The sequence below is a fragment of the Hirundo rustica genome, chromosome 3 (assembly GCF_015227805.2).
Source record: "Hirundo rustica isolate bHirRus1 chromosome 3, bHirRus1.pri.v3, whole genome shotgun sequence".
In the NCBI taxonomy this organism is placed as follows: domain Eukaryota; kingdom Metazoa; phylum Chordata; class Aves; order Passeriformes; family Hirundinidae; genus Hirundo; species Hirundo rustica.
The window spans coordinates 109,915,632-109,928,806 of record NC_053452.1 but is presented as its reverse complement, the minus strand read 5'-3'; the positions used below and the strand labels follow the sequence as shown (position 1 = coordinate 109,928,806).

At 39.1% G+C, this 13,175-nt stretch overlaps 1 protein-coding gene across 6 annotated transcripts in view; it reads left to right on the top strand.

The window, feature by feature from the left end:
- ATAD2B (ATPase family AAA domain containing 2B) overlaps window positions 1–6,329 on the top strand; it is a 74,460-nt gene extending 68,131 nt beyond the window's left edge. For 3 of the 6 annotated variants that reach the window (XM_040058627.2, XM_040058630.2, XM_058419795.1), the window contains exons 26-27: window positions 25–152; window positions 1,298–2,776. In XM_040058627.2, the coding sequence (XP_039914561.1) occupies window positions 25–152; window positions 1,298–1,501 (332 nt within the window). In that variant the 3' untranslated portion in view covers window positions 1,502–2,776. Of the gene's footprint in view, window positions 1–24; window positions 153–1,297; window positions 2,777–2,796 lie in introns of those variants that run through there. The other 3 variants (XM_040058633.2, XM_040058631.2, XM_040058632.2) reach the window with 2 other exon arrangements.
- The last annotated feature ends 6,846 nt before the right edge of the window (window positions 6,330–13,175 follow it).

Genomic DNA, 13,175 nt, shown 5'->3' with positions numbered 1-13,175 from the left:
TGATAATTGTTTTTCAAATTACAGCGTTTTTCAAAAGCAAGAAAACACGAAAAGTCGCTGTGGAGCAGTCAAAGCCCACAAGTTTGGAGCATGTTCCAGAGGAACCTTCAGATCCCTTACCCTCTGTGGTTGTTGACCATGACAGACTAAAGGTAAAAGAAGTGAAAAAATAAATCAAACCATTAACAGACTCCATGAAATAAAGCTTCCTTTGTATGTTCTGAAGCAACACTTCCTTTAGTTTTGACTGCAAACAAGTATTATCATGGTAGTGACTTTTGGAAATGATTTGTCGATCAGTGTTTTTGGGATGAAAAGTTAATAAAACTACAGAATCCTTACTGTCCCATCATTACTACCCTTATAATTCAGTAATGACACAGCAGTCCACTCTTCTAATTGCCATTTTTGCGGGTTCTCATATGTGTTAATTGGCTACGCCAGATACCAGGAAACTGCTGGGCGCCTGGTAATTGGGAGTTAACATCATCTTTTCCTGTGTAGGTGTACTTGGTGGAGAAAACTTAGTGGATTGGAAAGCAAATGGGAATTTGTGTTGATGTTTTGGCATTATGGACTGCTAGTTAATTTTCTTTCCTTTTTTTAAAGCAAAGTTACAACAAAATTTGCTATCTTCTGTTGTAAAAAGTAGCTTGACCTACTGTGACCTATGAAATTTAGATCCCATTATACCAGTACAGATGGTAATCTCTTTAGAAACCATAGAATTGTTATGACAGGAGGAAAAAAATCTTAAATGTCACTCTTTGCTACTATGTAAAATACTTTTACCTTTGTTATGAGAAATTTTACATGGTGGTATGTTCTCCTTCTACCCCCTTCTCTTTTTTGTTCCGTTTATCAATATTTGTGGAAGTCCAAATGTTTTCATGTGGTGGTACTTTTTTTCCTTGCCAGTATAAGTTATTAAAAGCGTCTGCTTTAGCCATCAAAGCAGTTCTTAGGGTTTGCTTTGTTACAATGACTGACCAAGATGAAATAGGATGAAGTAGCATTCCAAAAGAACAAACATTGCCCCAGCTGTACTGAGTAAAAGAATGATAAGACAAGAATAAAAATGCGGGTATAAGTGGAGAAGTGAAAAGAGAGATCAAGTCCTTTTTGTATAAATATTGAAGCAGTGGCCTTGCTGATAGCCAGGTGTGGTTCATTTCATTAGTATGTATCCTTTCAAAGGAGGGTTTAAGAAAGACATTGCATTTCGGATTTGTCCTTAAAAATAATTTAAAAGTTATTCTAGAAACCCTCTTAACTTCACCTTTTGTTGTTCCAACAGAAACTGCTTGATTTGGTGGTTAAGAAAAGTGACAACCTGACTGTTGACCAACTGGAGAGATTATATTCACTCCTCAGTCAATGCATCTACAGACATCGTAGAGACTATGACAAATCACAACTTATAGAGGTGATGTTGTACAGCTTCTTTTATTCTTTATCTGAATATTGTGAGATAGGCTTTCCAGAAACTGTTAATCTATGAATTTATTGTTCTACTAGCAGGCAAAACCTTTACTAGACTTTGAAGAAGGTATCTATAAAAAGAAAAAAGCTTAGTGTAGTAACTTAGAAACTGGTGGTTGTTTCTAAGAATGTTTTCTGCAGAAGAGGTTTAAGAATTTAACCTAAAAGAAGGGAGGAAAAAGAGGAGAGAATACAGCAGCATGAAAAGCACATGCCAGCAGAGTAAAATGGAGTAGAAGCAGTTTCCATGTTTGTGGCATGGCTAACAGTGGATGTAAAGTGGTGATTTCAAAGGCAGCCTGACCCGGTGTTGCTGCAGTTGCCCTGAATTGTGTTGGTGTAACTAGGCCAAAACCAATTACCCCCCTCTGCTCCCTGCAGTTTGCAGATTCTGACTTTCATACAAGGCCTTAGAAGTGTGGACACTCTTGATCAGTAAGTACAGCCTTGGGAAGGTCACTGCAGCATGGTGGAAGCCGGGTGTCTGCCTTGCCGTCATCCTTTGTCACTGAAGTGTTTGCCCTCCAAGGCCTCCTCTACATCAACAGTGAATTGGTGATTTCACCATTGGCACAGGCTGATGCCAGCTCTGGGTGTGCTCTGCCCTCTATCATCATTGTTCTAACTGCAGAGGGGTTTGGATCAGCCTGCTGATTCAGCTGATAACCAGCCCTGCTGAGAAAAAGACAACAATAGCTACTTTCCAGTTGGATCACTGAGCACTTAATATTTTTCTCCATGAATAATTTACAACAAAACCTGGAAAAGCCATAGTGGGGGGTTCTGTAGAGTTCCTGAAGAATACTTTTCAAACCATTTTCATGCAATCCCCTGCCATATTCACCTAAAAATGTGTTGAGAGTCTGTGCAAGATGTTAGGTAGATTTAAAAGGCATTTGTCCAGCAGGAGTGTGTAGAGACCAGTCTTTACTTTGATTATCCAAACTGTGCAGACATGTGGTTTACAGTTGGGTCACCAACAGCTTAAGTGTGCAGTTAAGACTTGAACTCATGCAGTGTGCCACTGCAGTGCTTTCCTAATATATATTGAGCACATTAATTATATAAGTGACCCTTATAAACCTTGCTTTTCTCATGGACTGTCAGAGCGCTTTTCTGCATTAATACTTCTTTAATGAGTTCCCTCTTTTATCGTATTTTGCTAGCAGATAGCAGCTAATAAACAGAAACATCTGTTTTCATGTATTTATTTGTTCAGATTAAAAAAGTATCGCAGTAAGTACTACTACATAAAGTAACTCTATAACTGTCTCTCTGTATTTATGAATAGTTAATGGCCTGTGTCTCTTGCAGGAGATGGAAAGAACAGTTCATGTGTTTGAAACATTCCTGTGAACTCGTCAAGATGGGTGGGTTTATCCTCTCAAACTGCTCATGGGAGAGCAGTCCTCTGAGCCATTCAGTTTCCATTTGCACCAAGTATGTGCAGAGCCTTGGTCTTAAGTGCTCTCTCTTTTTGTTTCTGTTGAATTTGGTGCTATTGTCTCAGGTACCTGAAACCAACCAGCCTACAAGAACCAAACGGAACTTCATATAGTTGTATCTGATATAAATAAAGAATACAATGCCACAGCTTGGAGATTTTTGGTGCTACAGAAACTGTTCTCATTCCTGCTCTTGTTCACTCTACATGCGTTATCTTTGGGGAAACTTCAGGCAAAGTGAAGACCAACACATACAAGAGGACTGGAAAGAGCAGATCTAAGTTGAATATTTTTAAACAGGCAACCTTTTTTATTTTTTTTTTTCCAATTTTTCTCTTCTCTGGGGTTATGGACAAAAAAAATCTGTCCTAAAGAAGGCAGTGATGCATTGTGGTAGGAATCTTGAGTAACTGGATGTACAGTAATTTGAAGATGAGGCTCTCTAGAACTGCCTTTATGTGCCTTTTAGTCAATTGAGAAAGATAAGGCTAAGCGATTTGTTTGGATTATAGCAAATGGCAATGTTAGAAAGCTGTCTGCAAAATGAAGATCTCCAAAAGGATGAATTGTATTCTCTTCATTGGATGGCAACCAGTGTTATGGTTCTATAATGCCTGTCTTACTCTACAGAACTAAACTAAGACACACTGAAAAAGCCACATACTTTACCAAAATGGTGAATTTCCTTTTTCATGGGTATATATTTTGTTTTAGAAACAAGTTACACAGTAAAAATCTTCTGTGTTGCTAAAAATGAAGCATTTTTCCCACCACGTCCTTGTTTTCCAGTGCGAGTTCTCTAAGGAAAAAGCAAGGTTAATACTGTCAGGTTTCATTGGGAAGGTCTGTGTTTGTAATATAGCTTGGACTGTGCAGTGCAGGCAAGAAGACACTATAGTTGGTCAAAGTCCTGGAGCCCAACCTCAGCTGAAAATAAAACTTCTCTTAGGTTTCACAAGTCGTTCCATGCAAAGCATTGTTACTGTGGGGAGGATTGGAGGAGAGCCTTTTGAATCCATCTTTTCTACGAGTTCTCTGGGTCTGAATTGTGTAGTTCAACACCTTTCCTTTCTGGCAGCTGGAGAGAACAGTCTAGGCAGGTTTCATGTTTTATCACAAGCTTGGTATTAGAACATTACCTGGGCTGGTTTATTTTCACACCCATGTGGAAAGTGTTCTAGAGCAGTTGGCTGGTGTTCCCATTGTGAACCATTCATTGTGACTGTCCCTATGTAGCTGCAGAAGTGTCTGTCCAGAAATATGCAACGCAGTGTGATTAGTTTTTAAATAGAGAAAACAGACTGCTGCAGAGATACTGAGCTACCTCAGCTTTTTGTATTTTAGTTACCAACAGTGTTTATGGAGGACTGTAATCACGCTGCTCCCGTGTACAAACCCAGGCTTAGGGACTTGTCTCCACCTCTACGGCTCATCCCAGGGTAGTGCTGCAGAGAGAGAAAACATGCGCCTTGGGCTACTGCAGTAATCCAGAGTGCTTTGTCCATTATGGTTACAGCAGTCTATCTTAGATCTTTTCTCCCCTGGATGCCACTGTTTTTCTTCATAGGTAATGACAGAGAAGGGTTTTAAGCATTCATGTACATCTAGTTACACATAAATGCGACCCATGCAGAAACACTGTATTTTTTAGGTGGGAAAGTGCGATTAAAAACAACAAAAACAAGCAGAAAACACATTTTAAATGAGATTCTTTGATCTCAGATTTGATTATGGGATTTTTTTCCATGTTTCATTTAGTATTTATTAGCATCATACCTGTTTGAGATATTTATGTGTCTGGTACATTAACAGCATTTTGTATTTTGATGGAAATTGTTACAAACTTTAAGATTTGATTAAATGAAATGTAGCAGATTTTTTGTAGCAAGTTTCTGATAAAAGGGTTTTTTGCAAGTCTCAGGTTCTTGCTGCAGAATTTTTTAAAAATATTTATTCCAGTTTCACTTACTCAAAGAAGTTTTTGTTCAAGTAACAGCAGCACTTGTGGAAGATAGAACTGCATTCATTTTTAAGAAGATAATAAATTTATATAAACTAAAACAGTTGAGAATTTCAGTCACCAGTGAGTGTAAAAAGCAAGTTTAAGCTAATGCCTAGCATTAAAAAAGGTTCTAAAAGGTCAGGTTTCTAAAGGAAAATTTTTACTGTCAGTTGTTGATTGGGAAAAATCATTAAGGGGCAACTTTACTAATTGAGGGGCGGCCATGTTATTTTAGAGAAATGTAGCTAATATCAGATGTTCTAGTGGACAGCTTACCTAAAATGATATACTCGCCTTCTTAGCCCAAATAACTACACTTCAGTTTTTGTTTTCCTTTACAGATGTCTGGTGGTTATAGAGTTAAAAAAATTGTTAATCTATCCATGTGGTCTAAACTTGTTTACTCTTTGTATGTTTTTCATTTTTTTTGCCACATAGCACTGGCAAGAGTTTGTACAAATTGACCTCTCTTCCTTGTTTCTTGTTGTGAAAATTGCAAATAAACTCCTGTGTGAGTCCTTATGCTGGACTCTATGAAATGTGGCCAGCCAGGAGGAGGAGGAGGTTTCCCTGGGGGTCTGGGAGGAGGCTGTTTTGGAGTGATAGAATTGCTCTTGGGTGATGTCTCTGGAGTTAATTGTATTTGCAAGCTTGAATCTCACCTGTGATTATTTTTCATCGTTTTGTTTTGTGTCCTCTGTATTGTTACTTGATTTCCTCATATGCCAATGTATTTATAGGATTACTGGGTTTTGTACTATCTTGTCTTCCCTTTTTTTTTTTTAATTAAATTAAGTTGGTGAGTCAGTGCTGGTTTTACCTTCAGTCTCCTGAATGGCAAGTCCTGCAGCTGATAGTCTTTTATTTTGTTTTTGTTTTGTTTTGTAATCACAACATAAGCTTGAATTTGGGCTTGTACTTGCATCTTTTGTATCTTGTACATTGGGTTATTTAGACGTTGGGGCGTCCTGTTTGGTTTCATTAACGTGTGTCTACTTTGTGGATTAAGTAGACTTCCTTCATCAGCTATGGTATATTTTGGATTCTATAGTTTTATTCAGAATTGTGTTTAAATTGATGTTTTGCATTTTGACTTCATTTTATGTTAGTTTGAAGTAAGTTATTTAATTTTTTTGAACTTCTGGAAATTCTGAACATTTTACTGTAATTTGTAATATAACTGCTGTGAAATACTTGAATAAAGATGACAAGAAAACACAGCTTTAGCTCCTTCAGAAATATATTTAAAAGAAATGCTGCCTTCTGGCTGATAACAGTCTTTTCCTTAGTAGAGCTCCTTGGTTTTGCAGTTTAGATGTGACATTCTGGGATCTTGCTTTTTTGCAAGATTAGTTATTTTGAGTAGTTTGGTCCAACTTCTGCTTTCAGTGTTTATCCATTAGAGAAATGGTTTCTAGAGGGTTTTTTTTAAGGAAAGACTCTTTCTATTTATTATATTTAGCAGAGTTAATTCTTACAAGTTTGGGTGATTTTTTGTTTTGTTTTGTTTTTAGTAGATGAATTCTTGAGTTGTAGGACATGGAACACCTCTGCACATTTCCCTCTTTTCGGTATACCTTAAACTGCAGGGCTCCTGGGCAAAAGAGTAGTTGAGGAAGGGGGTAGAAGTAACTTAACTTCCAACTCCAATTCCACTTTTATATGCAGCTTTGAAAGCACAATTAGCTATGAAATTGAATACCTGTTGTATAATAATGAAGTTGATTGGTGAGAGCCTGGGCTCAGCCTGGGCCAGGTGTGTTGTGTCCTGAATGGCCCTGCAGGTACCAGCACCACGCTTGGGTTTGCAGACTGAGTAAAGGAAGTAGAGTGTGAGGTCTTTTGTGTCTTTTTGTCTTTCAGGAGTGGGAATGGCTGTGTTGAAAGAGAATAGAGTCAGGTCTGTAAAAATGACCAATCGAAAGAGACAAAGTATTTGGGAACTGACAAAAGGATTCTTGTAAAGATACTTAGTGAATTTGGAGTGGTACTTCAAAAGCATGATTTATTAAGAAATAGTTAGGGTGGGTGTTCCTAAAGCTTTAGTTAGATGCTTGTGCAACACTCATATTTGTCACGTGTTAACTGCTTAATGCTGCTTCCTTCTGCTGTTGATTTCTGCCTTGAATGTAGTTTTGAAATCCAATTTCCTATATTTCCTCAAATTTGCAGTGCTGCACATTTTCTGTTTCCTCCTTAAGCTCTTCAGGTAATTTACTTAAATAAATTAAAAATGAGATCCTTTTCTTCTGTATCTTGGGTCGGATTTGGACTTGTAATATATGGGGTTTTAAGCCAGCACTGCATGTGAATAAATTCTGCAAGCTAAATCAGTAAACTTATGAACTGATTAATGAAGCCAAACACTTCTTCTTTTTTTTTTTTTTTTTTTCTTCTCCTTTTATGCTTCACTTGTGGTCATGTAACTATTATGTACAAATGAGGGATTATAAACTTTAACACTAATTAATTCAGCCTCATTCCATTTCTAGGTGGGTAGGTTGTTGTTTTTTTCCCAGTGTGATCATTTGCATAGGAAGTGTATTTTGGTTGAACCCACTGCCAGTAGACGGTTGTGACTACCATGAAATTCCATTTATTGTCGAATTGCATTTGAGTTACGCTGTACTGAGCCTTACTTTTATATCAGGAAAAATCCTTTCCCTTTAAAAGTATGATAAGCAGCTAAGATTTGAAATGGATTCATCACTTGTAGTGGAATTTTAGTCTGAACCTGGCCATTTGCATTGAGATTGGCTGTTCTGGAATGCTGATGTGGAAGAATGCTGTTTTCAATACTGAGGTGCAAAAGGTGATGTGGTGTTCAAAGGCTCCTCCTGGGGGCAGAGGTTGTTCAAGCTCCACATTTGGGGTGTCAGTGATGCAGCCCCCAGATGTGTTGGCCAGCAGATGAGGCGGGGCTGGTTCTGTTTGTGCTGGACTCCTCTGGTTTGCTGGGTTTGCTTCTGTCCTCCAGCAATCTGGATTTTGGCAAATCGTGTGAGAAGTGTAGAGGTCCCTTGGACTGGGTGGCTCTTAGAAGCGCTCACGCCGTTTTGTCATCCTGGTTTTGTTGTGGACAAGAGAAAACCCTTTTGCATCAGTGTAAAATCTGATTTGTGCCATAACCCAGAGATGCTCATCTCTGTCTATGTGAAAGGAGTTTGTAGATGATGTCCACTTTGGGGCTCTGCATTGGGAGGAAGGAAAGGCTTAAATTTCAAAAGGACTCCCTTTGAAGTATTTATTAAGCAAAGGGAGTGAAACAGAATATAGAGGATTAATTCATTCTGGAAAATATGTTAAATTTGGACTCAGTCAGTTTTCTAAGAAGGAATCTTTCTGCTGTAGAAGGAAAAGGAAGTAATGTTTTAGCTAAGAACCTATTTGTGATCTCCAAAGCCCCAGCTACAGTTTTGTTGTAAAGATCTGGCATTCTCCTGCTGACCTTCCTTGTTACACCTTGTAGAATCCCTTCTGTGTGGAGGATGCCTGGAAGAACAGTGATACCTGATTTTGGTGATAAGGAAGGACAAATTGCCAACATGTTTTAGGTTTCTAATGACTTTAATTCTGGCATACGTTTTGTCACTGTATTCTCTGTGACATTACAAAAGGTTTAGTGCAATAAAGGAAATGTAACATGGATAGTCTCATGTTGTATGTGACTACTAACATCAGTTTAGTAATAAATTAGTTTTCTTTAGACATTTGCAGTATCATAAATGAAAGCATGTAAGAGTACATTTTCATGAAGCACTGGAGATTTAACTGGTATAAAATTAATGTCTCACCTTTATACTGGGGTTAGGCTGCTTCAGAGTCTTGCTCTAAAATCTAAAGCGAGTCCAGCAGGAAAAAAAGCTTTTTTAAAAAATAAAAAGCTTCCTTTTCACAAGAATCAGAGGACAGCCACGAAAGCACAAACTGAGCATACATTTTACACTGTTAATCTTGTCAATGCATGAGAATAAATTTTGGAAATGGAAATGAGCTGACATGATTTAAATGTTCAGCAATTTGTTAGAAAAGTTTGGGTTTATTCATGGGGAATAATGCCAGCAGAAAACACTGGTTTGTTCAATTGGATGCCATGGCACATGTGATTTAATCTCCTGCATGCCGAGGGCCTGCTGACATCTGAATGTCCTAACAGTGTTTTTGGGGAAGGCATTTAGTCTACAGAGTATATCTGCCCTGCTCTTGGAACTTTTCATGGACTACTTAAAACTCATGGGTAGAAACACATGCCTCATTCCTCATTTGTTTCAGTCCAGCTTCAACTTCCAGGCTCTGCTTCTTGTGTCTCTTGGTGTTTTGGACTATTCGTACCTGTCTCCCCCTCCCATGAAGACACTAATGCACTGTGATCAAGTAGCCTCTCCATCTTCTTTTTTGCTAAAGAACAAGCTTTTTATGGCTCTCACTGCATTTTCTCCAGCCTTTAAGTCAATTTTGTGGCTTCATTCTGCAGTAGGTCAATTTTTCAGCAAAAAACATTTGTTCACAGAGGAAATTGATATGATATTCCAGCATAGGTCCCACCAGTGCCATTTATAGAGGCAAAAATCACTGATTCCTGTTCCCTCTCCCCCTTTTTGCACATCTGAAGATCAATTTAGGCCTTTTACACTATGAAATTGATCTGGGAAACTCTTGTTGTTTGACTCTTCTCAGACTTGCAGCTTTTCATGACGCAGTTCTCCATCTCCAATGTCAGCGTTCCCCATTCCCACCTCTCTGAGGTCCTGCTTAGCTTTATGAAAAGTTTTATGTGTCCCAGCCAGCACCATTCAGGCCTCATTATCTTTCCCTTAGCTAACCTCCTTTTCCCCAGGTCTGTGACTAGTGATGTATGTCAACATTTTCCTTCAAGAACTTCAGGAGAAGAGGATTCCCCCATTAGAAACACTCTATAGTACCAAACTGAGAGTTACTTGAGCAGATTAGATATTCTTCAATTAATCTGCCTTTTCTTAGCCCATTTAATATTTGCTGTCTGAATACTATGCCAAAAACTGAAGTATTTTGTCACATGCTGTTGAAAATCTATTACCTTATCAATCAAATGTGTAATCCTGTCAGAGAATGAGATCAGCTTTTGTGATACAGCCAATTTTCTAGAAAATCATTGTATTTATTCTTATCCCTTTGATTCATGATCACTTTAGTTAGATATCATCTTTCCATTTTTACTTGGGCTTGATGTCAGGTGAATGCCCTGTAATTACCCAGTCATTTCACTTGGCCTTTGATAACTGTCACATTATCAGCACTCCCTGAAATACCCCCATGTTATTAAAAATGAACGTCAGCAGGGCAGAGGCTTCTGGCCTTTGTGGAGAAGGTTGAGTGTTAGGTTACTTCTGGAATTAAAACCCCCTTATCCAGTTGGTGAAGTCTAATACTCTCTCCAGGGAGTAAGCAGGGATACCTCTTGCCAAGCAGTAAACAGAAATATGAGCCATTCTCAAGCTTACATTCCCAAGCCGCAACATTTCCACTCTTAATTTTCCCCAGAAAGGCTGTGTGTGGCTTTTTTATGATAGAATCAGAGAATGTTAGGGATTGGAAGGGACCTTAAAGATCACCTAGTCCCAATCCCCCACCACTGATGCTTGACAACAGCAATGGTTTGATATTGTATTTTGTCAGTATGAATCTTGTGTAAGATCTTGGGTATGTATGAACTCCAAAGGACGAAAGAACACTCAAACCCAACAGATTATGAAATTAAAAGCAGAAAGCCTTTCAAACCCTCATTGTGCAGACCACCACCAATGAAAAATGCAGAGGCAGATACAGCTTGACAGCACCAGGTAGTAACTGAGCCAAAACACTTAATTCTGTGTGTAAAGCTGCTGCCGACTGAAGTAGAATTTGTTTAGATAAGAAAATTGGAATTTATTACTCTGTAAGAAATCTGCTAGCTGAACAGGACTTCCTGAACGTAGTGTGTGTTATCAAAAGAGAAAACACTGGTGACCAGCAAAGGGAGAGTTGTTTTTCACAGTAGTCTGCCACTCTGGCTTTTGTTTCCAGGCTTCCAGAGCTCAGCTGAGGAGCTCATGGTGGCAAACCTCAGCGAGTGTTTAATCACGCCTCAAACAGCTTGGCTTTTTGGAGGAAAAACGGTGTTTCTGTTCCGGTATTGCTGTCCAGCTTAATGTAATGAGTGATGGGAACACCGTGCCCGCGATGCATCCATCTGGTTCCCTCCAGACCGTTTTCTTTCTGGCCTTTTCTGCAGTCTAAAAGTTATCAGCCCAGAACACTCCCTGATGATGGGAACTTAGTGCTGCCTTCCTGTATGTGCAGGCGTCTCTACCTCAGCCAAAAGCATGCTTCAGCTTCTGTTTTTGAGCTGACTTAAAATGGGAAAGAAGGCATTAAGGGGTGAGTGTAAGGGTCTCATCCAATTTAAAAGGCTTGTATTAACATGACAAGTTAAAAATGTCCAAGTAGATACAGAGTCTGTGTCTTCTTACAGACCTAGCACAGGTTGCAGCCTGCCAATTCCTGACTACATATACTGTGTGTCATTTTATTTGATATTACATTACACTACATCACATTTTTTCAGTGGGGACAGGGAGGTGATGTGGTTCTGAGACCATGCCCTTGCATTGGAAACAGTGGAGAAACGCTTTGGGATCCATTCCCTTTTGAGACAAATTCTTCACGAGAAGCTGAGAGAGTGGTCAAGTACCTGAAGCCATTGGTGCCTGTTCCATCTCTGCTGGTTAAACATATTTGTGCTGGTGCAGCCGGGCGGGAGCAGCTGCTCTCCTGGCTAATCCCTGCAGCTGCAGGATGCGGGCGCTCGTGCTGGCACTTGGTTTGTCTGGACCCCTCCAAGGGCAAGCTGGAGTGTACCCAGCGCTCTTAATTAGCTGCTGCAGTTACACTGTGCTAAGCTCAGCCTTAACACCTACCTGCAGTTAATTAAAAGATGGGGTTGCTGAGGTTTTATTAGTACGGTGCGTTTGCTGCGAGATGAAACAACGGGAGAAAGGGGGATGACTTACATAAATTGTCAGGGGTAGGTGATTACCTGAACACACTGAACAGCCCCATTTGGAGATCACTCTCCTTCCCAGGTGAGCCAGGGAAGAGTCACACCAGTGAGCAAAAGAGTTTTTATCATTATCAGGCTGCTGAGCCAGCCTGTCCCCCTAAATTTCTTAAAGCTTTTAAGAAGAAAAATCTCTGAGCAGATACGTGCGCTTGATTCATTTGGCAAAAACATTCAGCCAACTTCCCAGAGGGGAACTAAAATAATTTCCACATACAAGTAAAGTAAATAGTCTGTGTCTTGTTCATCCTACCAAGTATTATTGACTGGTGCTGAGTAAGAGATCCATGCAGAGCCTTGATGAAAGGCTGGCAACTCACCCCACTTGGTCTGGATTATTGCAGCATGGTTTTGTAATATTGAATTGCAAGCCTTTTAGTAATCTTCACAGGCTGTTCAACCTCAGCCACTAAGCCTAAACTAAAATGTTTAAAAACTGCAGTTCACGCTCTTAAATACTCTGTAAGAACCAGAGACAATTTCAATAAATGTTAGGCTCTTCCTGTTAATGTGCAAAACAGAAATTACCTCCTCAGATCCGGCTGAAATGTTCCACTGTGGTGGTATTTGAGACTAGTTATATTTGGCTCATCTTTGTTCCAGATCCAGTTTTACAACTACCAGATGACACCCTAATGAAACATCAAAGAAGCCATCAACGGTTGCATGGAATTGCTCTCTGAACGATGTATCCAGTGAGGTACAGAGCTCCCACACTGGATATGAAGGAATTTTGACCATAGGGCAAAACCAGCTTTCGTATTTTAGACATCACAGCAGCAGTGCAGCACAAACTTTTGCTTTAGTTTTAAAAAATAAAGTAAAAAAGCTGTTTATCAGGGCTTTTTTTCAAGATCATTTCCTAAACTATCTTGAGCCCTTCTGTTCTCTACTTAATAGTACATTTGGGAAAATAGATGAACAAGAAACAGTCTTTCTGAATAAAATCTAAAATTACTTCTACGAGATTTTTTCTGAAATGAGAATGAAAGTACTTTGGAAGCTTCTGAGTGTTTAAGTATTAGCAATAAATTTTTGGATTTGCAAGAGAAGCTAGTTGGATGGAATGAATACATTTTCATTCCTGGCTGGGTTGAAACATGAAGTCCCCATTTGTGCAGTGTTTTTTCTTGATCAATCATGACAAAATTAATCCAATCTGGATGCTGAA